The 24,118-nt window shown below is 43.3% G+C and overlaps 1 protein-coding gene across 1 annotated transcript; it reads left to right on the forward strand.

Moving 5' to 3' along the window:
- Window positions 1–237: 237 nt before the first annotated feature.
- Window positions 238–23,875, forward strand: FAM166C (family with sequence similarity 166 member C). The gene is made up of 5 exons (XM_036748039.1): window positions 238–315; window positions 16,107–16,380; window positions 18,246–18,358; window positions 21,340–21,400; window positions 23,798–23,875. The coding sequence occupies exons 1-4, from the start codon at window positions 242–244 to the stop codon at window positions 21,380–21,382; spliced, it is 504 nt and encodes a 167-aa protein (XP_036603934.1). The 5' UTR covers window positions 238–241; the 3' UTR covers window positions 21,383–21,400; window positions 23,798–23,875.
- Window positions 23,876–24,118: the final 243 nt, after the last annotated feature.

The following is a 24,118-nucleotide window of genomic DNA, read 5'->3' on the forward strand; positions in this document are numbered from 1 at the left end:
CCGGCTTGGGTTGCCAGGGCCCCGAGCGCCGTTGCCCGGTGACGGGTGCGCTGTTTACTCGGTCGCTTAGATCTCTGGGGCAGGAGAGGGAGGGAGCGAGGGACGCGCTTCCTCCGAGTCTCCGCCTCGCGCAGGAACCTGGAGCAGCAGCCTTCAGGTGGCTTCGTGGCCTCTCTTCTCCCTAGTAGTCCTCTGCCTCCCGGCTGTCCCTGCGAACGACCTTCGCCTTTGCCTCGAGACCATGGCCTCCCGCTCGGTTGGCACCTTGCTTAAAGGCAACAATAGCGCCTACGTGCCGGCCAGCCTCATGCCTGGGTAAGCCATAGGGCTCTGAGCCTCTCCAAACCCACAGAGGCTAGTGGAGAAGTCCCGGGGCAGGTCCCGGGGGCGGGCCTAGGGCCGAGCGAAAGGGACAGGTGTATGCACAACAAAATCAGAGGCCTCCAGGCTGCACGCGACCGAAGGATGCATGCCAGGAAGACCAAGGTTCAAATCCTGACTCTGATGTTTGCTGTGCAACCAAGGGCAGGTCCTTTAACATCTCCGAGCCTCAGTTCCCTCATCTGTAAAACGGAGATAGTTGCACTATCCCAGGACCTACCATCCAGGGCTGCTGTGAGATTTGAAATGAGTTGTGGAATGCTCTTTGCTAAAGTGCCCTATTAGTGATGATGGTGGTAGTAGTAGTAGCAGCAGCAGCTGTTGTTATAATTATCATCATCATCATTATTATTCAGGACACACTAGAGACAGGACAGGGGTTGATTCTCTCAGCCTGCCCCAAGAGCGGAGGCAGGAGGTAGAAAACAGATAGGGTTCCTGGGGCTGACACTCTAGGGCAACACCAGCCAACTCTTGTAAGGTGGTTGGGGTGGGGGTGGGGAGGGTGATTGAGTGAAATCACTTTCAACTGGAAAGGGGAGAAATGGAGGGAAAAAGACAAAAAACCTTGCTTGTCCATAGAAGGGAAAGGGGCTAACTAGGCCCATTCTTCAGAGGACAGGTCATCCTCTCCCCCAATCCCAGCTTTCTCATACTTTTTAACCTTGGTTTGTTACAGTTATACGTTGACCCCTGCGATCTTTTAGGAGTAGGAGGGCCCCCCTGCCATAACAAGCTTGGTCACTTTCACATCCTGGAGACAGAGAATCATAGGAAAATCCAAAATGTTAAAGCTGGGAGGGATCTTAGAAGCTGCCTCATCCAAAATCACTTATTTTACATATGAGGAAACTGAGGCCCAGGGAGTAAACACAGTGATGCTGAGGTATGGTGCAGTAGAGAGACCTGGTTCAGAGAGTGAGGAGGATGGGGTCCTTGTATACTTTTACCCAGTCTGAACACTTTTACACAATTGGACTCAGTTTTCCATAAGAACCTTGCCAGACTTTATAACCCTTTTTAGAGACAAGTGGCCTTTTATGTCTGTTAGAATTTTTTTTGAAAAGAATCTACCTACCTTTTCTCTCTTTTCCATTTTCACCCAGGGAGGGTTTCAATTCAAACACTTGCCCAATTTTCCTCCCACCTTCCTCCTACTTGCTGCCATGTGAACTTCCTCTTCTACCCATGGTCCTCACTGCTGTCCCCACCTACTCCTTTACCTTATCATTTCATATCACCAGCCTGTACATGCAGCCAGGGACAAAGATCCAAGGACCCTCTGCGCCAGACCTGGTCCAAGGGTAGCATCATGATCTCCAGCCCTCTGTGGGCATGACGCACTACTAGTTAGATCAAAATCTGACTTTATTGAAAGGGGGAAAAAGTAGTACAGAAAGAATGCAGGGTATGGACTCAGAGGACTGGGTTCAAACCCTTACTCTCACACTTATTAGCTGTAATCTCGGGCAAATCTCTGAGCCTAAATCTTCCCCTCTGTAAAAAGAGGGATTTGAAGTAGCTTCTAAGGTCCCTTCCAGCTCTAAATCCATGATTCCATGAATATCCATTTAGAACCTCATGTCATAAACTTAAAATTGAAGGGTCCTCAGAACCCATCTAGTCCAGGGGTGAGGAATCTGCAGCCTAGAAGCCACATGTGACCCGCTAGGTCTTCAAGGGCTGTCCTTTGCCCGAATCCAAACTTCACAGAACAAAATCCTTTTATTAGGTCCTCAAGTGTGGCCCTTTGACTGAATCCAAACTTCACAGAACAAGTCCTTTTATTAAAGTTTGAATTTAGTCAAAGGGCCCCACTTGGGACCTAGAGGGCCACATGTGGCCTGAAAGCTGCAGGTTCCCCACCCTCTATCTAATCTAACCTTTACATTTTACAGTTGAAGAGCATGAAGCTCAAAGGGAAGTGAATGACTTGCCCAAGTCCACTCAGGCAGTAGGTGGCAGAGTCAAGAATTTGAACTAGGCCCTCTGCCTCCAAATCCACTATATTCTCCCAGAGTTTGGACTTGAACCTGGGGGTGATGGAGAGCCGTTGTAGGTTTTTGAACAAGGGGTGACATGTTGAAAATGATGTTTTAGGAAGATTAATCTGCTCAAAATATGAAGGATAGATTGGAAAGGAAAGCACCTAGAGGTATTAATCAGAAGCTTTTGAAATGATCTAGGCAAGAAGCTCTCACTAATGGTTTGATCCAGTTCAAGGCAGGTCAAGTGACTTGACCAAAGTCATTGCTCTTTGCAATTGCAGCCATTGTTGGGTGCCTGGCAACCATCTCCTGACTCACACAGGCACGCACACTGGCTTTTGGTCTTTTCAGCAATGCTGACTTTCAGACTTAGAGCGACAAAGCAGGTTTGAATTATTGGGGACAGCAAAAAGAGTGTTTTTTCTCTCCTGCTTCCTCTAAAAGGGTAGGGGGTAGTGCAATTCTCAGACTCACCTTAAGAGGCTCTTTGTGTATTTCTCAAGTCTGCTCATTCACGTCTGCATTCACCCCTTTTAGACAATTTGTGTAAATTAACAATACTTCTTTACTGCATTCTGAACTTGAGGACCAACTCCAGTGGTATTCAGTTTATCAGTGTGCCAGGCACCGTGCTGCTTAGGCATCGGAGATGCCAAGACAAACCCCCACAACCTCCAGGACCCTCTAGAGGAATTGTATGGATTGTGTGTCAGGATACTGCCATACTAGGTGCTAATATAGGCCCTTCTGTGGTTGAAGTCCTAATTGCCTCGCACCTAGACTATTGCAATAGGTTTCTGATTGGTTTCCCTGCCCCTATTTCCTCCCCTTTGGCATCCATCCTCCAAATAACTGTCATATTGATATTTCCAAAGCCCATTTCTGTCCTTCCTATTCCTATTTTAAAGAAACATCAATAACTCCCCATTACCTTTAAGATCAAATATAGACTTTTCTGTTTGGCAGTTAAAGCCCTTTGATGCCTGGCTCCAGATCATCTTTCCAGGCTGTTTATGAATTCCTGCTCCTGTCATACTGACCTATTCGCTTTTCCTCATACACAACCTTCCATCTCCCATCTCCCATAACGATGTGCCAGAATAGTGTCTAGCACCCAGTAAATGCTTAACAAATGCTTTTTTATTTATTCATTCCCATCTTCATGCCTTTGCTCAGGCTGTGACTCATGCCTGTGATGTTCCCTCCTCCCCCCGTCTCTTTGAATCTGTAGGAAGCTCCCTTTATGGTTGAACTCGAGTGCTCTGTCATACTAGGAGTCCCCTAGTTGTTAGAGCTTTTCTCTCCCGCAAAGTTCCTTTGGGTTTATTTTCTATGGATTTTGTATTGGAACCCAGATCCTCTGATTCTAGAGGCAGGGTTCTTTCCATTGTACAATACTGCCTCCTGCTGAAATCACAGGTCTAGTCCAAAAAACATATGTAATTTTTGCCCAAACTTACCTGCAAACATATTTTTTTCCCTCCAGTAGAAGGTAAGTTTTTTGAAAGATAGGGATTCCTTTTTGTCATTGTGTTCCAGCACCTTGAAACAGTGCCTTGTACAAAGGGATAGAATAGGGACTTGGCTTATCATTTCACCCATAAAGAATCCAAACTCCCTTTACCTATGCAGGCTGGCACTTTCTCGGGCATGTTTATAGTCTCAGGGAATTGTCTAGGACAGCACTGATGTGTGAAGGGACTGGCTGAGGGTTCCAGGCAGTATAAGCCAGAGGTATGACTTGACTCTAGATATTCCTGACCCAGGTGCCAGCTCCCTAGGGGCTTAATGGAATGGTATGACATGGAATGGAATAGGTGGAAGGTCACATTTGATGGGAGCACTCAGAAGCCTTCCAACTCTAAGATTCTAAGGCTCAGTTCCCCCATTCTGCTCCTTCTGGGCCCATTCCACCCTCACCATTTTATCTAAATGACTGCCTAAAAATTGCTTTTCCATTTGTTCTCAGCAGTAAGTATAGGAATTAGAAGGGTGGGCTGTTGGGGAGGGGAAGAGGTGAGGGAGCTGCTGAAGATGAACAAGTTAATTAGTTAATAAAGCTACAATTGGTGTCCCTGATGGCTCGTGGTAACAGTAATTAATGTTAGATATTAGCTCAGGGAGGAGCTGGTGCTATTAAGAGGGAAGCGGGGATTTCTCCCGTTGCACAACAAAGCCCCACTCCTAGCCTGCTGAACAACAACAAAAAGATTTTCCTCTCTGGTGCCCTGCCATGCATTTTCTCTGTGTCTATACACGGTGGTGGTGGTGGAGGGGTTGGAAGAGGAGCTGAGAGCTGGATACAAATACGTACAGAATGTTTGAGGTCCTGCTATACAACCCATCATACTCCATTATAGTAGAATGGAAACGATGTTATATTTGGGGGTCAGAGGACCTGGGTTCAAATCTTCTCTCTGTCACTAGCTAAGTTACTTTAGGTCAGTCTCTTCCCCTCTCTAGGCCATAGTTTCCTCATTTGTAAAATGAGTGGGTTGGAACTAATGACCTCTCAAACATCTTCCAAACCTGAATCTATGATCCCATGAATTGCATCTCTACTCAGTATAATCAGCAATCAACCAACAAGCCAGCATTTGTCTTCTGATGGACCAAGCCATCCCCAAGTGCCCACTGGGGAATACCTTCCAAGAAGGTTGCACCCCCTGGTCAGAGCTGGACATGCAGCAGGGGCCCACACATGCATCTCTATCAGGGACACACTTACATGTGTGAGACCTGGAGAGAGACACTCTCACAGCAGCCCCAGAAGGCAAGCCAGGCAGAGTCCTGGGAGGCGGGCGGAGGAGAGAAGGCTTCAGTTTGGATGCAAATATTCTGCCATTCGATGAGTGGGAAAGCAATGTGCAGAGGAGGAACAGAACAGAGAGTTTGGGGGTGGCTACAAGAAGAGTAACCATAGCACCTCAAATTTCTATTGTACCTTTCTCTGGAGGAAGTCTAAATCCCACTGGGGGCAATGATGAATTATTAGAGGAGCTCTGGAATAAATGAGGAAAAGCTCACGGGTCAAAGAAGACCTAGGACAAGGGTGAGATAACTTCTGGGCTTCCTACATCTCTGCTGCCCCCCAACTCCCATCTACCCACTCCCTTGTGGAGGCAGAGAAAGAATTGGTGCTTTAGATTAAATTTCTATTCTTGGTTCACTAGCCCTTTGTGGTAGGATTAACCCAGTCAGAAGCATGGGAGAGATTTCAGGCCTTGACTGAAGGTCGAGGGCAGACACAGGGAGAGTTCTGGCAGAAGAGTACCTAGGATGGGGCAGGTGGGGCTTAACCCAGAGGCTAACATTGAGGAGTAAGTAGGGTTTTCCACTTCTTACTATGCTCCAGAGACCATTGTTCTTGGGCCTCTGGTCTTCTAGTATTCTGCCAGACATACTCCTAACTAATTGGGAATGGGGTAGGTGGGAAAGCAGGCCCTTGGAGAGAGATGGAGGTTGTTGTCAGAAGAAGTCAGTGGAGAAGGGAAATAAGATGGGTCACCCTGTTCCCCGGTGACTGAACCTGTAGTTAGTCTGTCTCGTTTAGGGCCCACCTGCCTGTATTCTTTCTGCCTTTAAAATCCCTTTCTCCTTATGTCTTTCCCCATGCTCTTACCTAAATTTCTCTCAGCTATTGCTCTTCCCGGATCCTGTCCTCTTCTGCCTGCCCTGTCTACTATGTCTTCTAGAGTCCTCTTCAATTCTGTTGTTGTTGAGGCAATCAGGGTTAAGTGACTTGCTCAGGGTCACACAGTTAGTAAGTGTCTGAGGCCGAATTTGAACTCAGATCCTCCTCAGTGCTCTATGCACAGTTCCACCTAGCTACGCATTCTCCTTCACCCTGGATCTCTCCCTTTTTCATTTCTTTTATCTTCTGGTGCTCACTAAAGCCTTACTTGATCCTGAGAACAACTAAGAATTCTCTCCTATGGCTGCTGCTCTGTCTTTCCCCACACTCCCCAGCACACATGACCAGGAGGAGACATTGGCATACTCTTAGCTCCCTACTTTCACTTTCAGACCCTCTCTCTGCCACCATCATTCAGCAGCCGCCTCTCCTCCTTTCACATTCCCTCTATCCTATCCAGATCTTTCTTGATGTCATCAATGGATATCTAGGTCACTCTCCTACCTCCTTCAGTAAATTCAGTAATGGTTTCTAGTCATCACCACCCCTACCCCTTAGCCCTGCCAATACCCTGGCCTCCAGGCCTCTAAGTAGACACCGTCATACTCCATTATAGTAGAATGGAAATGATGCTATATTTGGGGGTCAGAGGACCTGGGTTCAAATCTTCTCTCTGTTACTAGCTACATTACTTTGGGTCAGTCACTTCCCCTCTCTAGGCCACAGTTTCCTCATTTGTAAAATGAATGGGTTGGGACCAATGATCTCTCAAACATCTTCCAAACCTAAATCTATGATCCCGTGAACTGCATCTCTACTCAGTATAATCAACAACCAGTCCACAAGCTGAGCCAGAATTTGTCTTCCTAAGCAGAAAGCTGGTCAACTCTCATGGTCTGCATTTTGTATCGTAGTAAGTAGAGTGTGAGAAATAAAGGTCCGTGTTTAAATCCAGCCTCTAATTAGTTTCAAAAAAGGAAGGTGTGATATTGTAGGGTCAAAAAGATTAAAGACTGAGAAGAGACATTGGGATCTAGCAATGAGGAAGTACTTGGTGACTTTCAAGAAAGGGTGTTTTTGTAAGTATAGAGGCAATAATAAGTTTCTAGGAAATTATGGAGAAAGTCAGAGGAAACAGAGGCAATGGGTTTTGACTACTCATTAAAGGTCTTTGGACAGAAGGAGATACATTGGTAGCTAGAAGGGACCCTGGAGGGTGGAGTTTTTTGTTTATTTGTTTTTCAAGACAGGGAATTTCTGTGTGTTTGTGGATGGATACCCTGGAACCAGTGGAAACTGAGAAATTGAGAAATAAAGGAATTGAACATTTTCCATGGGGGAGGGAGAAAGGACCATGTTCAAAGGTTAGAAGGAATGAGTGCCAAACAAAAATGCAAAAGAGATACAAATAAATTGATTTTGTTACTACCTGGTTAAATTTAATATGTGTTTTTAAAAAGTCTATGCCTAAACAAATAGTTTACGTGTCAGATCTATGGAGAATGGAAGAATTTATGACCACACAAGAGATAGAGAACATTATGAAATGCAAAATGGATAATTTTGATTACATTAAATTGAAAAGTTTTTACACAAAGCCAATGCAACCAAGACTAGAAGGGAAGCAGAAAGCTGGGAAATAATTTTTACAGCCAGTGTCTCTGACAAAGGTCTCATTTGCAAAATATATAGAGAACTGAGTCAAATTTATAAGAATCCAACTCATTCCCCAGTTGATAAATGGTCAAAGGATATGGATGAGCAATTTTTGGAGGAAGAAATTAAAGCTTTCTATAGTCATATGAAAAATGCTCTAAATCACTATTGATTAGAGAAATGCAAATTAAAACAACTCTGATGTATCACATCACACCTATCAGATTGGCTCACTTGACAGAACAGGAAAATAATAAGTGTTGGAGAAGATGTGGGAAAATTGGAAAACTAATGCATTGTTGGTGGATTGATCCAACCATACTGGAGAGCAGTTTGGAACTATGCCCAAAGGGTTATAAAACTGTGCATACCCTTTGATCCAGCAATACCACTTCTAGGTCTGTATCTCAAAGAGATCATAAAAATGGGAAAAGGACCCACATTTACAAAAATATTTATAGCAGCTCTTTTTGTGGTGGCAAAGAATTGAAAACTGAGGGGATGCCCATCAATTGGGGAATGACTGAACAAGCTGTGTTGCATGAATGTAATGGAATACTATTGTTCCATAAAAAATGATGAGCAGGCAGATTTCAGAAAACCCTGGAAAACTTGCATGAACTGATGCTGAGTGAAGTGAGCAGAACCAGGAAAATATTGCACATAGTAACAGCAACATTGTACGATGACCAACTATGAGAGAATTCACTCTTCTCAGCCATATAATGACCTAAGACAATTCCAAAAGACTCATGATGGAAAATGCTGTCCACATCCAGAGAAAGAACTATGGAGTCTGAATGCAGAGTGAAGCATAATATTTGCTCTCTTTTTTTGTTTGTTTCTTCTTTCTCATGATTCCTCCCATTGGTTCTAATTGTTCTTTAGAACTTGACTAATGTGGAAATATGTTTAATATGATTGTACATATATGGCCTATATCAGATTGCATGCTGTCTTGGGGAGTGGGAAGGAGAAGGAGGGGGAGAAAATTTAGAACTCAAAATCTTATAAAAGTGAATGTTGAAAGCTAAAAATAAATAAATATTTTTCTAAAAAATTAGGGTTGGTTTGGAGAAGTCTCTTAGTAAGGGCAAATTAGAAATGGTACCATGTGACTGAGTTTTTGTCAAACCCAACAAAAGAAACTGTAATAAAGAAATTACAATAAAGACTTAGTCTGTGTCAAAAAAAATAGTAAAATAAAAAGTCTGCCTAACAGTTCATAGTTTCTTATACAATCCACTTTCTTATTCTTTATAAACTGAAAAGTTTGTGTTTGCTCATGATTGTTGAATTAATAATGGAACATATTTTTTTCCTTTTTTAAAGACAGCACAAGTTCCAATATAATTCTTCCTCAGACACCAGAGAAAAGAATGAAAGTTAGTGTATAGACATAAGGATTTGCTGAGGTGAACAAGAAGGTGAATCAATAGTTCGTGCTGGATAGCTTCAATCTTTTTCATTGAAATAGGAAATGAAATCATTTGCCAGGAGCGAGAGAGGGGGTATTTGAGAAAAAATGGAGGCTTAAAACAGACAGGTCAACAGTGTCAAAAGCATCAGGGAGACAAGGGAAAATGAGAAAAAGGGCTTTCAATTAGGATCTTGTGATATTTCAGGATCAATTGGCTTAAAGAGGGAGTTGTCTAGCCTGGTAAAGACATGCAGAAGAGACATGATAGCTGTCTTCTAGTATTTGAGAGGGCTGTCACTGGCAAGAAGGGTTAGACAGCCTCTGTTTGGTCCCTGAGGGATAAAGTTAGTTGCAAAGGATGGAAGCTGAAGAGAGGAAGATTTTGGCTCAGCATAAGAAGAAAACTTCCTAGCAATCAGAGCTGTTCAAAAGTAGAGTGTGGACTGCTTCAGGAACTATCAGTTGGGGAATGGCTCTTCTTGTAAATTTTATTCAATTCCTTATATATCTTAGAATTTTTATCAAAAAAAAACTTGCTGCAAATACCACCACCATCCCCCCATTTACCTGCTTCTCTTCTCATGTTAGCTGCATTGGCAAAACCCACTTCTTATGCATGTTGGTCTGGCACTGAACAAGTCACTTAACCTCTTAATGCTTCCAGATAACTCTTCTCTCTAAAACCAGTTTTAAAGACACAGACAGCTAACCAAAGGAGGCTACCCCACCCATGCCGTAGGGGATATAGCAAGTGTTAGGCAAACCATGCATGCTCAAAAGCAAAGTTGTTGTTGTTTTTCAGTTATGTTTGACTCTTCATGACCCCATTTGGGGTTTTCTTGGCCAAAATACTAGAGTGGCTTGCCATTTCCTTCTGCAGATCATTTTAGAGATGAGAAACTGAGATAAACCAGGGTTAAGTGACCTGCCCAGGGTCATACAGCTAGTGTCTGAGGACAGTTTTGAACTCTAGATGTCTTCTTAAAATCAGGTCCCACACTTTATCTACTGTGCCACTGAGCTGCCTTCAAAGCAGAGTTGCACTTGCCAAAATGTGGAACCTCAAACTGGATGCTTATGGTTCAATTGCATATATTGCTTCATTTTAAACAATGTTTACATACAAGATAATCTTTTTAAAGAAAGACTCTTCAGTTATATGTCTTTCTTCTCTTCCATCAGCAGTGCTCCAGCTATACTCTCACAGAAACTCTGCTAATGACTGACTGATGTTGCCAACCAGTTCATTTGAAAATCTGCCAGACAGAAGACCAGTAGCATAAGGGGAGAATAAGTTTAAATCAGAAAACAGACGATACTGTAATGAGAAACAGTATAACATTCATTTCTGCAGAATATATGTAATGGTCCATGATGACTTTAGGATGGCTTACAATGCACATGTCCAGAAATTGTGGTTTTCAAAGAGTCTGTCTTTGTGCTGCAAGAATACAAACATTAATAACATCTTGATCATGTGGTTATAAAGTTGATGAAGTATGTTTACGGGCTACCAGTGGGAAACAAAGGCGCTGCTGTGGCACAGTGTATGTAATGCAAATGAGGTTGGTTATACACATGCATAAGCATCTATTGGAAATTGGTTTGTAGCAGAATGTTGAACCCCTGTGACAATTTGGAAACAGTTTGATGACAGACAGAAACTGCAAGAACTCATATACTTAATCAGAAGTGAGTCATTTATACAAATACCAAAATCTCAGATTCATTGTGTGTGTGATCATGATGATTTTGCTGCAGAAACAAATTTACAATGCTTCAAATGTGCACATGATTGTTGTCAAAGAGAATATATATACATATATATGTGTGTATATATGTAACATAATTGGGCGATTATTTACTGCTGAGGGTGCCATTAAAGAATTATTACTGTGAACCCCTTGGACTTTCCTCCCCAACCCCCCAAAATGTTCTCAAGCCATTAAGTGGGAACCACTGGTCTATACTTTTGTCCAAGTCACTAAAATTTTTTAAACAGAATAGGGCCAAGGATGGAATCCTGGGGCACTTCACTAGAGACCTTTTAAGTTAACATGAACCATTAATCAATTAAGAAGTATTTATTAAATGTGTACTCTATATTGTGCATATTAATGAATACTTTTTCAACTACTTCTGAATCTATTCTACTATCAAACACAGATGTAATCCTCCTTATTTTTCTGTAGCAGAAACTGACCCACACAATGAAGGAGAAGATCAGAGAGACTCCAAATTCCCACATGTATCTCTTGTACATGATGGATTGCATGGTACCCCCATGGCATGTAGGGGGCCATAGAGGAGACTCAGAATCATAGAATTTAACAATGAAAGGGACTTTACAGGGAATCTAGTTAACTCTTCCCCACCCCACCTCCACCACACACTCATTTTAAAGGTGAGGAAGTAAGACTCAGCAGAGAGAACTTGCTCATTGGATCTAAGTATGATTGAATGGCTTAGTAGACAGAGGTCTAGGTTTAGAGTCAGGAGGACCTGGGTTTGAATCCTGCTTTGGGCACTTACTAGGTGCTTGTTGTTGTTTGTCCTTTGCTCTCAAAGATGACCATGACATCAGGGAGATGATACCATGACTAGCAAGTGAATTGGATTTAAGTGAGGGAGAGCTGTGCAAGGTCACCAGCCTCACTTTCTCCTCCAGAGCCATATGGTTCCAGTGGCCAGATATAGATCAGGACAACTAGAGGTGCCCCTGGATACAGTGGGAGATTTTGACCTTGGACAAGATTGTTTATTTATTTATTTACTCAACAGATATTTATTAAGCACTTACTATGTCCAGAAACTTTCCTTTGCTCCTGGTTGAGTGGGGAAGCATAAGGATAAAGGTATAAAGTTTGGAGAAGACAAGACTCTGGACTCATGGAATCAAATAATGGGATGACAGAACCAAGCATTCCTGGGCAGGATTTCATCCAAGTAATAATAATTGTTTGCAATTATGCAAGAGTACATGTGAATGCATTATGAATAGAAAGCTGGCCTCAAAGCCAGGAAGATCTAGATTCAAGTCTTACCTCTGACAAATACCAGCCATGTGATCCTGAGCAAGTGAATTCCTCCATGCTCTAAGTAAATGTCTCAGTAGAGAAGGTGTCAATCTGTACTGGCAACAGAAATTTCCTCACCCAGAAGTTCCTTACCAAGTACCAAGAAATCACAGGTCTAGCCCTATCTCCTATTTATGTAATTTATTTATGTAATTAACCTTATTATTTATATAATAACATTTATTTTTATTTATTCAAATATAAACTTTATTCATAAATTTATTTATATACAATTTGTTTTTAACTTAGCATTTATTTCTATGCTTAGATAATAATAGATAGCACTTTAAGGTTTGCAGAACACTTTATGTATGTTATCTCATTTGATCCCCCATTTTACAGATGAGAAAACTGTGACCCAGAGAAATGAAGTAACTTGCCTATGGTGACATGGATAGTAAGCTTCAAGGGTAGGATATGAATTCAGGTCTCCTCACTTCCAGTTCAGTACTCTTTCTCCTGCACCATCCTATACTAAGCTGGACCAATACTGCTTAGCTTCTAAGACCAGACAAGAGTTGGTGCATTGTAGGTGGCATGGCCATATACCACCAGGTTTCTACCACTAGCTGGTGCAGGAGATAAAGCACTGGATCTGGAGTTAGGAAGATCTGTATTCAAATCCAGCCTCAGACTCTTTACCAGCTATGTGCCTATGGGTAAGTCACTTATCCTCTGTCTGCTTTAATTTCCTCCTCTATAAAATGGGCATGATAATAGTATCTACTTCCCAAGGTTTTGTGAGGATAAAATGCGCTAATATTTGTGAAGCACTTTACAAACAGAAGCACTATATAAATGTTAGTCATCGTCATTATTACTTATTCTTTGCATTAATAAAAGAGAGGAATAGGAACATCTTAACTGGGGGTAGATCCTGAGACTCTGTCCTGGATCTTCTTCTGTATCCTTTTTCTACACTCTCTTTTTCCCTAAAATAAGATTACACTTTAAGAAATGAAATATGTATTTTAACAATTCATTGTTTTTATGTTTGGAAATTGTTCAATACAATTATTTAATAAATGCTCATAAAAGAAAGAGAAGTCATTGAAGTGCAGTTGACAAAGTAGCCAGAAGAAAAATTAGGGATCGAGAAGTAGCCCAGGCTCTGTCAGTCAGCCAATCAATGAACATTTATTAAGCAGCAGGTGCTATGCTAAGTTCTGGGAAAAGGCAAAAGACAGTCCCTGCTCTCAAGGAGCTCACAGGCTAATGAGAGAGACAAAATGCAAGCCACCATGTGCAAACAAGCTATAGACTGGATAAATTAGAACCACAAGAGGGAAGATCCTAGAATAAAGGGGCATCAGGAAGGGTGCCCTGTAGAAGGTGGGATTTTAGCTTAGATTTGAGGGAATCCAGGGACTATAGGAGGCAAAGAGGAGTTTCTGTTCTTGTAACTTTCTGTGGCTTGAGGAAAATGGTTTTTCACGTCAGAATTCCAACCTCTAAAAGAAGTCAAAGAAATGAAATAAAACTCTTAGGAAATACCACATAGCCTGACCTCAGAAGACCTTCCAGGCTAACTACATTGTACAAAAATGTCTCCAGGAAGTACTACCGATAAAACCTGGCTTTCACCTTATAAGGTGCTCACAAATCTAAGAGTGATGTGACACTGAATGACAGAAGGGAAAGTGGGATGACAATGATCTGGGATGATGATAAATTAGGGAACTAGGACAAGATGCAATTGAGAATACTAAGGTGTATAAACCATGTCATGTATTAGACTTGATCAAGGATTTGCTACAGAAGGTACTAGATTGGAATGTGAAGACTGAATGCCATTAGATAAGACTTCATAGGTAAAGTAACTATGATTTAATTTTGAATTGGCTTCCAAGATAGTAAATAATAATAGTTCACATTTACATAGTGCTTTAGGATTTGTAAAGTACTTTACACACATTTTCTCATTTGATCTGCTACTGTGTTATAGATGCAGAAATTGAGATTCAGAGAAATTAAGCAATTTGTCAGTATTCCTCTATTCCGTTACTTGGTGACCTCCTATGGGCTCCTATGGGTTCTATGATTATTTTTATGCATATTATTCTCTATCCTATGCTCTAATCCGACACTCACAACTTCCTATTGGACATTCTGAACCATATGTCCTGTAGACATCTCAAACCTGAAACAAAACTGATTACCTTTTAGGGAGACAGCTAGGTGGCGCAGTGGATAGAGTGATGGGTCTAGAGTCAGGAAGACCTGAGTTCAAATACAGCCTTTCTAGCTGTGTGACTCTGGGCAACTTCTTAACTTCTGTTTGTTCAGCTTCTTCAAATGTAAAATGAGGTTAAGACTACCTTACAGGGTTCTTGTGAAGAGCAAAGGAGATAATATTTGTAAAGTGCTTAACTTGGAGTAAGTGCTATATAAATTCTCCCTTCTCTCCCCTTCCTCTTCCCCCAACCTATCATTCTTCCAAACTTAACCATTTCTGATGAAGGCACCACCATCCTTCCAGTCATCCAAGTACACAGCCATAGAGCCGTCCTCCATTCCTTACCATGCCTCACCCTACATGTCCAATCATTTGCTAAGTCTTGCTGATTGTACCTCTATGCCTTATGCATCTCAGACAGCCACCACTCTGGTTCAGGCACTCATAGCCTGTTGCCTAGACTGATGCAATGACCTCTTCTTTGGTCCTCCTTCCAATCTGTCCTTCACACAATTCCCCAAATAGTATTCCCAAAGCATGGGTCTGACTGTGTCACTTCCCTGCGCAATAGACTCCAGTGGTTCCTGACTGGCTCTAGGATCAAGTTTTTAATTTCAGTGTCCTTGTTCATCCAGCTGTAACCTACCCTATACACACCCTTTTCGTTCTGTCCAGCCGTATTTGCCTTCTTGCTACTTCCCCTCTGCAACACTTTGTCTCCTATCTCCATGTCTCTGTCCTAGCTGTCCCCCATGCCTGAAATGCACCCACTCCTCACCTCCACCTCTTAGAATCCCTCCTTTCTTTCAAAGCTCAGCCCAAGTCTCACCTTCTACATGAGACTGTTTCTGATTCCCCTCACTGCTGGTGCTTCCCCTTTCTACCTACCTTGTGTTTGCTCTGCACCTATTTTAGATATTTATATATGTTGTCTCCCTCAATAGAAACAAAACTCCTTAAGACCAGGGACTCTTTTCATTTTTGTCTCTAGATATTTTCAGTGTCTTTATAGTGCTTGGCATGTGCTACAGTAGGTGCTTAATAAATGCTTTTTATTAATTAATGAATCAGTGCTATAGTAGGTGCTTAATAAATGCTTTTTTGATCAATTAATGGATCAATGTAGGGTTTCTGGAGCCTGTCCCTAGTGGGGTGGAGGTAAGACCTGCTTCTAAGAAAGCCCCAAGGCTCTCTCTACTTTCTCTCCTACCTAAAAGAACAGCTGTTCAGGCCACCCTAGAAAGCCTTTAAGGGACTCCCCAAGGTGACCTAGCTGGTTGTCTACATCATTGGTGTCAAACTCAAATAGTACTGAGGGCCACTAGGATCCCTACAGGCCACAGATTGATTTAGAAAACCACATATTAACATTATTTATGTTTTATTGTAATTTCATTTCTTTTTGTTAAATATTTCTCGATTACATTTAAATCTGGTTCAGACTGTACTTGGGAGTGTTGTGGACCACATGTAGCTTCCTGTGTGTTTGACACTTCTGGTCTACTTCCATCCAGAAGGGTCAGGATCCTTCCTTCTCATTGAATCACAGGTCTAGAGGTGGAAGAGGCTTTAGAGGTCGTGTAGTCCAACCCCTTCCTCCTACAGATGAGCAAACTAGAAGTTAAGTGACTCGCTCAAGGTCTCACAGTTATTAAAGTGGTAGAGCTAGGATTGAAACCCAGATTCTTTTACTTTAAATCCAGAATTTTTTCCATGACACCACACTGGCTCTGTTGCCCCAGGAATCACCTCATTGCCTTTGTGTCTTCTTTAGGTATCAGGGTCATGTTCCAACTGTGGCCTTCTCCTTTGGGGATACCTATGGCAACACCACCTATAAGTATTTCCAAGATTGCCGAAATTCAGTCATGGGTAGCAGCCATTGTTTCTCCAGGAAAGGAGGCCAGTTCCCGACACTTTTCTCTCGAAATCCCAACCTGGCACTGGGTGACCGCTCCCGTACCCAGGACCGCTGGCTGCATACACCCACCCACACGCGCTATAACCTTGACTGCAACAGATCTGCAGAGCTGAAGCAATTCTACCAGGTGAGTTGGGAATCCACTCTGGGAGAAAGGTGTGGCTACAAGCACCCCAAAAGGGCACTGGGTTTGGAGATAGAAGACCTGTGTTTGAATCCTGGTTCTGAGTGACTTTATTCAGGTGACTTCACCAACTCTGGCTCTCAGTTTCCTTATGAGCAAAATGAGGAAACTGGATCACATGACCTGTAGAGCATCTTCCTTGGGGCAGCTAAGTGGCACAGTGAGTACAGCACCGGACCTGGAGTCAAGAGAACCTGAGTTCAAATCCAGCCTCACATGCTTGACACACTTACTAGCTGTGTGACCTTGAGCAAGTCACTTAACCCCAATTGCTCTGCCTTTCCCCCTCCAAAAAAATTCCTTGAAAATAGAACATCTTCCAGCTCTCATTTTATGATCCTATGAACTCCCAGCCTGACTGGAGTTAATTCTGATCCACATTGTGGTAGTTGGGAGAAGGAACGAACTCATTTCCTCAGAGTTATCCTTTGGGGTTCCAGATGCTTCTGAATCTTCAAGCCTAAGCTGGGTCCAGTAACCTGGCAGGATGAGAGGGATCAGGGGGAGGAGGTCTGAGGAGTTTGTATGCTCTATCTTCCTTCATAGCCTTCCTAAAGAACTTTAATAGCTTCCCAGAGTCTGGGGGAAACTTCTTCCTGTGGGGGGGCGGGGCCTGTTGAATGTTATATTTCCTCTGCTGACGTGATAAGGTATGGATGGGGCCATGCTGGACTTAGGATACACCCCCGGGTGCTCATACTTTCTACCTATTGTCCCTTAACCTCTTGTCTCCAAACTGGACAAAATAAGGCCTACTCTTGAGTTTACTGACATGGGCTTTATTGAAGGACTCATGGAAACAGAGAAAAGTATATGAGTCAATAGATGGACCTAAGCAATCAGAATTAATCTCCCTCATCTCAGGTATGTCTCAACCTTAAAGAACACAGAATTTATTATAATCGAATCAGAGCTTCTCTTATAGTAGAAGCCCCACTCCCTTAGGTGAGTGGGAAATGGCTTAAATCTTTACGGCAAGGGATCACAAGTGAAGAGATTTGAGCTCTTCCCAGACCAGGTGGCATTTGCCCTAAAGTCTTATTTTCTCTACTTGAGTCATATACTGGGCATATTCCCAGGGCTGGAGTAGTTCATGCAGGCCTAGATAAAGTGGCCTGAACCTGTTTCCACAACCCCTCTGCATTCCTCAGGCCCTATATTCAGTGTCATGCCAAAAAGATCCAAACTCCCAGGATTCTTACTGGTAGAAATTCAGCTTAGAGATATCCAGGTGAATGCTGCCTTACTCAAATTCTAGTTCAATTCTGACTCAATCCCAAGTCTTCCAATATGTCCCAGAGTTTCTACTTGTAAGAATCCCACTACCCTAGGGGAAGAATACTTCAGAAACTCCTGTCCTTTCTTCCCTCCCCATAAACAGCCCTCTCAACCAATAATGTAAGGTGACAGTATTATATACACTTACATCTCTTCTATTTTCTGGAGAATAGTATTCTCTGAGTTGAAAGGGAGGGGATGTCCACCTAAATTAACTCTGTGTAAGGGTCAGTTGGGGCCATTACTATCAGGAATTCCCAAAAAATGGAATGCACCTGAAGTAGGATGAGTGTGACCAGGAAAGGCGCTCCCTTGGGAAAGACCTTGCCTTTCCCCAGATCAGGTCCAGATGATTGATCAGTTCAGAAAGATGCTGAAACATGCCATCTAAGGACGTCAAAGAGTATGTATGGTGGTACCTCTGGGTGATGTTCCCCCAGGCTCAGGGGCACAGAGATGTGAGTGTCTGTAGGCCATACCTTCCCACTGACTGACCCCTCTGCCACCACCTTCCTTGGTTTGAGCTATAGCTGGCACAGCTGCACCGAGAACAATACCGAGACAAGTCGGGCACCATGAACCGGGTTACTTACTTTGTGCTGCCTGCGAAGGAGAAGGATCGTCGTTCTCTGCCTACTGCCCTGTGAGTACCACTCCTCTCTAGCCTACCCAACCCCACTCATTCCATCTAAAATGCTTCTTGGGAATACTCCATCCCACAACTCTTAGGGACAGGATAAAGGCAGGAGGTTTTAGTCCTTCAAGGGAAGAGGGTCTGGTAGGTAGAGCATTGAGAGAGGAGTTCAGGCTTCCTGAGTTTCCCTGATGCCATAGGGCAAGAAGGTCTACGTTTCTGTCCCTCTAAAAGTGCTCTAGGTCACAGATCTTATTAACTCGTGCTGGTGGAGGGCAGCATCTAGAGGAAGCCTTACAGAGGGCAATACCCAGTATTTTTCTTCTCTTTAAATATATACATTATTGATACTTTTTAAAACATCCTTGCTACTTCTGAACATCTCCTCACCCATCCACCCACCCACAGCTACCCACATGTATGTGTGCACACATGAGTGTGCGCAAGCACACACATACTCACACATGCATACACGTACCCACACATCTATAGAATCCTCTCATAATGAACAAACTGGCTGTATGTGACAATGTTTGCCTTATTCCTTACTCACAAACAGCCACCTCTCTATTGAGGGGATGGAGGTAAGCTTCATAGGCAAAAACATTTATTAAACACCTACGGTTTGCATAGCAGTAAGGTGCTGGGGAAGATGTAACATTTACATTAAAAAGATCCCTGCCCTCACCAAGTTTATAATCTAATGATTACAGTTCCCCCATTGCCCTACATCTCCTAGGCCCCTGCAGAATGTGTTGGGAGCTTTGCTATAAAGCCTTCCCCATAGACCCAGACCTATGATTTCAAAGTTATAGTGAGTTCTCCTGCAAGAAATTCCCTGTACCAATGCAGATGGGCACCTTCCAGATAAGTTTATAGTCTTAGCAAGTTGTCTGGGGGCACTGTGGGTTTGAGTAACATGCTCAGGGACTCCCAGCCAAATAGTGTCCTAGCCTCTGACACTGTGTGTCAGGGGGAGGTCTTGCCTACTCTCCATCCTGGGCTACCCCTCACTCTCATACCTCCTACTATTTCTGGTTCTGCTTTTCCTCCGGTTTGGAGGCAGCTGAGACAACTGATCCTCAGCTTCGGACTATGGGGAGGGAAGCCTTTACCTGTGCCCTCTGGCCTGGGTCAGGTCTGCCTTTTTCTGTTGCTCTCCGTTGGCCTCCTGTCTTCAGAACACTTCTTTCTTCATGGAGTTTCTCTCATATCTCCACTTTCCCAATCCATAGCCTTCCAAAGACTCCCTTTCTAAGCTCTGCTCTATGGTGGGGAGGTCTCAAAAGCTATGTCAGAGCCAAGAGAGCCAGAACAAGGCTTGAATGATCATGACGCACAGAGGAATAATTACGATACAAAATGATACATGATAAGGGCATAAAAGATGCTCAGATTGCTGCCAAAGGAGCTTTGAGGTGGGGCCATGGCAGGGGAGGTGATAAGGTGGTAGAAATGTGTGAGTCAAAGACAGCTTCATAGAGTTGGGCTAGAAAGGATAAATTGGGATTTAAGAGGAAAGGGGACTGATGACAGGTGAGGGTGGATGATGATATGTCTCCCTAGACTAACTGTGTCCTCCACTGAGGTCTGGGAATGGTTGAGTCAATCTCTGTTCAAGATGGGTTTAGGTCAGCATCAAGGGTTCTTAACCTGGGGCCCAGTCTCCTTCCATACCACTGGACTCTCCTGGACTTTCCTGGTATATGTAGGGGAGTCAGAAGAGCTGGGTCTGCACAAGCTCTTCCATGTGACATTGGACAAGATATTTCATTGGGCCTCAACTTCCTCAGTCATAATGTGAAGAGATTGGCTTAGGTTTCCTTTAAGATCCGTCTCAGCTGGAAAAAGCTGATTCCATGGCTCTGGAGTTCTCCCTCAGCATTTCCCCATTCCCAACTTCAAGGAATCAGGCAATGGGCCTTGATAGTGAATGACTCACCCGGCAAGCCAAGGAGATGAAAGTACCTCATCCAATAATTTAAGTCCCCTCCTGGGAACAGGTTTTCTTATGTTTCTCTTTTTTATTTCTCCTAAGGCCTAAGGGTGACCCAAGTTGAAAAGAAACAAACAATGTTTATAACTAAAAAGAACATTAAAGTTTATCTAGTTCAACCCTCCCTCCCTTCCACCTCCAATTTTACAGGTGAGGGGATGAGGTGTAAGGAGGGAAAATAGTTGGTTAAGATTATCCATGATTTGAACCCAGATCCTTTGACTCCAAATCCAGGGACTTTTCCATTAGGCTGTCGTGATTGTTCGGTCGTTTCAGTCATGTCCAACACTTTGTGACCCACTTAGGGCCTAACAAATCTCCCCCCACATTTGTAATGGGATAGAATCAGGATAGAATTATCATTAAGGGCCTTGAGGAATTCCATTCTATCCTCACTCCCATTCCATTCAACATTTACCGACTCTGCAAAAGGCGTTGAGCTAGATAAAGGGGAAAAAAAATAGAAAAAAAAATAGGAAAAAACAGTCCCTGCCCTGAAGGAGCTTACATTCTAAACAATATACGCACACATAAGTAACTATAAAAGCATACATAAAGCAAATACAAACTAATTTCAGGGGGCAGGAAGTCCTGACAATCGTGGAAATCAGGAAAAGGCTCATTTCTGAGCTGGGTCTTGAATAAAGCAGGGGATTTTAAGAGACAGAAATGGGAAGTAAAGGAAGACTGACAGGGTGGCCAAAAGATGTTTGGAAGTGCTGTCCTGACCTTAGCTGGGTATTGGTTTAGAGATTTATGAGCTGAATGAATATTTCTATAAGCTTCTGGCCTGTTCCTTACTCTTCCCTGCTCCTCACTTCCCTGCTCCCCTCCCCCCATTACTACTTCTCTGAGTCATTGTCCATCTCCCTGGAGTGATCATAGGCTCAGTACCGCTCTATGTATGCACGATTCTCACTGTTCTCAGCTTGGGTTCCCCCCAAGCTTTTGTCCTTGCTCTGCTGATGCTTGTATCTACTTTTCTGGATTTTAGGAGCAGAACTCAGAACCCGGAAATGGTCCAGAATTTAAACTAATCTCCAAGGCCTTAAGAGGTTTGTTGGTCCTTGCCTAAATAAACCAACTACCCAGGACGATACCCCTCAGTCACCCCCCAAAAGGGTCCACTGAGCCAGAGGCCTATAGGGATCATTCCTGAAGGCTGAGCAATGTCATCTGCTCCCATATAAGGTGCGGCCGTGGCCAACATACCCCAATTCCCTTTCCTGTTGTGGGTCTAATATTCCCCACTTTTCCAGGTGAGGGAGGGTAAGGGTGGGGTAAAGGGTGGAGGGAGGGTAGGGACAAATAAGTGGGGGGGTAGCTAATATTTCTGAGATACCTGTGTTCCTTAGAACATCCCACTGGAAAGTCCCACTGTGTTTACTCCCTGCCCCTCCCCTCCTGGGAGTGTGAGCTTAATGTAGATGCTGATACCCGCCAGGAGAGAATGAGCAGCTGATTCGGGTGGCAGGGTGGGTGGTGGAGAAGGAGACTTTATTCCACTAAAAATCGCAGAAGACAGCTGAATTTCCTGGCACTGAGTGCTCTCTAGTGGTGAGAGCCAGCTAGACACTTGGCTTAGCCAAAAAACCTTTTATAAGAAAGAGGACCAGGAAACAATTAATTCCTGAAGCTAAAGAAATAATATCTAAATAAAGAAAGAAGGTGGGGCTGAGTGCCAGGAAGTGGGACCTATTGTAACTATTACTACTTATGGAGAGTTGTTGCCCTATTAAGCAAATATACACACACATATACATATATACATACACATATGTACACTTATTTAAAACACTGTCCATTGTACAGAGTTTGTGCCCAATGGACCCTTTGACTGGTAGACAGGGGTGGGAGGCTGAGAAGCAATCCGAAGAGCTGTCTCCTACTGGCCATACCGAAAACATCTTGCCTCACAGGGACCTGTGGTTTTAAAGATAATGGTAACAAAAAACATAGGATTGTAAAGGGAGAGGGGCAGGGAGGAGATAATGAGCATTTATGTAGCACCCATTATATGAGTCTCACAACAACCCTGCAAGGTAGATGCTATTACTATCCCTATTTTACAATTGAGGAAATTGAGGCAAATAGCAGCTAAACGATTTGCCCAAGGACACATAGCTCTAAGTATGAGGCCAGATCTGAACTCAGGTCTTCTGGACTCCAGGTCCAGCACTCTATACACTGAGCCACCAGCTGCCTACATAATACCACTTTCCATAGTTTTTGAAGCACAGTTGCACATGCTGTCTCATTTGATTCTCAAAATTCTGTGAGGTGGATGGTGCACATATCCTTATGGTCATTACCATTTTACTGATGAGTAAATAAAATCAGATCAGGAGAATTAAGTGATTTGCCTAGGATCACACAGCAAAGAAGTGATCTGGTAACTTAGGTAAAGATCTAGGTCTTCTGACTCCTAGTCAATGGGGTGCTGGAGCAAGCTTTCACCAGCTCCTGAAAGCCAATTGTTAAATTTTCAATGTAAGCATTTACACCTCAGAAATTGGCAAATGCTACAAATAAGAGCTTACCTTTTTTGTCTTGTTGATTGTCAGGACTTAAGAAAGTGACAGAAAATGTTAATGATTTGGATAAAACTTAAAAAGCTCATATATACATTTTCCCCTGGAGAGCCAGTTGTTTAATGTCTACCAGCACACCTCTGTCCCTAGTTCATTGTACTCAGTGTGCTGTCATCCTCTTCTTTTTTGTTTCTGATTGTGTGTTTTTGGAAGCAACTCTGGGGAGCAGTGAGTGTGAATGAGTGTACATTTTAAAAAACCGCAAGGTCTCCTCTGGGGTGTGCAGGAAATCACTCTGAAATAATCTCCCAAACGAACTCCAGATCACCAGACAAGAGCTCTCTGTGGAGTGAGTTACACGGGACTTCACTCAACCTGCTTTTTCTCCCAGAAGGGAATCTTCCAGCTCTTCGCTATGCTCCCCTGCCTCACAGAACTACAAGGAAGATGGAATGGAGTCAGGGAGGGGCAGAGAAGAGGTCCCCTGACCTCACATTTGGGAGCTGTGAGTTCTCTAGTCCTTGCTCTGTCATTAACCAGTTGTGTGGCCTTGGGCAAATCACCCCACCTCAGTTGACTCATCTATAAAATGAAGGCTTGGTTTAGATTTCTGAGTTCTGAGGTCCCTTCCAGCTCCAAAATACTGTGATTCTAAGTGTAAAATATCCCGTCATTTTAGGTTGTTAGTGCAGCAAATCCTGGATCTGGTTAGTCAGACTCAGATTCATCTAAAAAGATAGTGTAACAATGAATCTGGCATCCAGACTGTCCGAAGAATGGATTAGAAGGGTCCTTCTCACTTGGTAGTTTCATGGCAAAGATATTCTCTCCCTCTCTCCCTCTCTCTCTCTCTGAATGGCTCTTCACTTAGCAAACTGCCCAGACCTGTGCTCATTTCTCTCCTTCTCGTCTTTTCCACAGACCACCGTTGTCCCCAAGAAAAAAGTGGCACCTGTTTAGAATGGCCCCTGAGAACCTGAAGACGTATCAAACATTCCCCTCTGGGAAAAGGGTCTCCACAAAGGATAGAAACGTGAGAGATAGTTACTTTGAGTATAGAGCTTAAGGCCAGATAACTGAAGCCAGCGGGATCTTGGTGCCAGGGACCTGGATAGTCTGGTTCATAATAAAATGTTTAACTATAACAGATTCTCCTTCCTCTCTTCCATGCCAATGGGATTTCTTGGCAGGAGCAGCATGGGGCTCTTAGCCATGCACAGATTAGGTATAATCTGAGCTGCT

This window comes from Trichosurus vulpecula, chromosome 3 (assembly GCF_011100635.1).
Source record: "Trichosurus vulpecula isolate mTriVul1 chromosome 3, mTriVul1.pri, whole genome shotgun sequence".
Lineage (NCBI taxonomy): Eukaryota > Metazoa > Chordata > Mammalia > Diprotodontia > Phalangeridae > Trichosurus > Trichosurus vulpecula.

Coding starts and splice junctions, on each gene's coding strand:
- FAM166C (XM_036748039.1), top strand. CDS start 242: ATGGCCTCCCGCTCGGTTGGCACCTTGCTTAAAGGCAACAATAGCGCC. Junction 316..16,106: donor CCGGCCAGCCTCATGCCTGG/GTAAGCCATAGG, acceptor TGTCTTCTTTAG/GTATCAGGGTCATGTTCCAA. Junction 16,381..18,245: donor AGCTGAAGCAATTCTACCAG/GTGAGTTGGGAA, acceptor TTTGAGCTATAG/CTGGCACAGCTGCACCGAGA.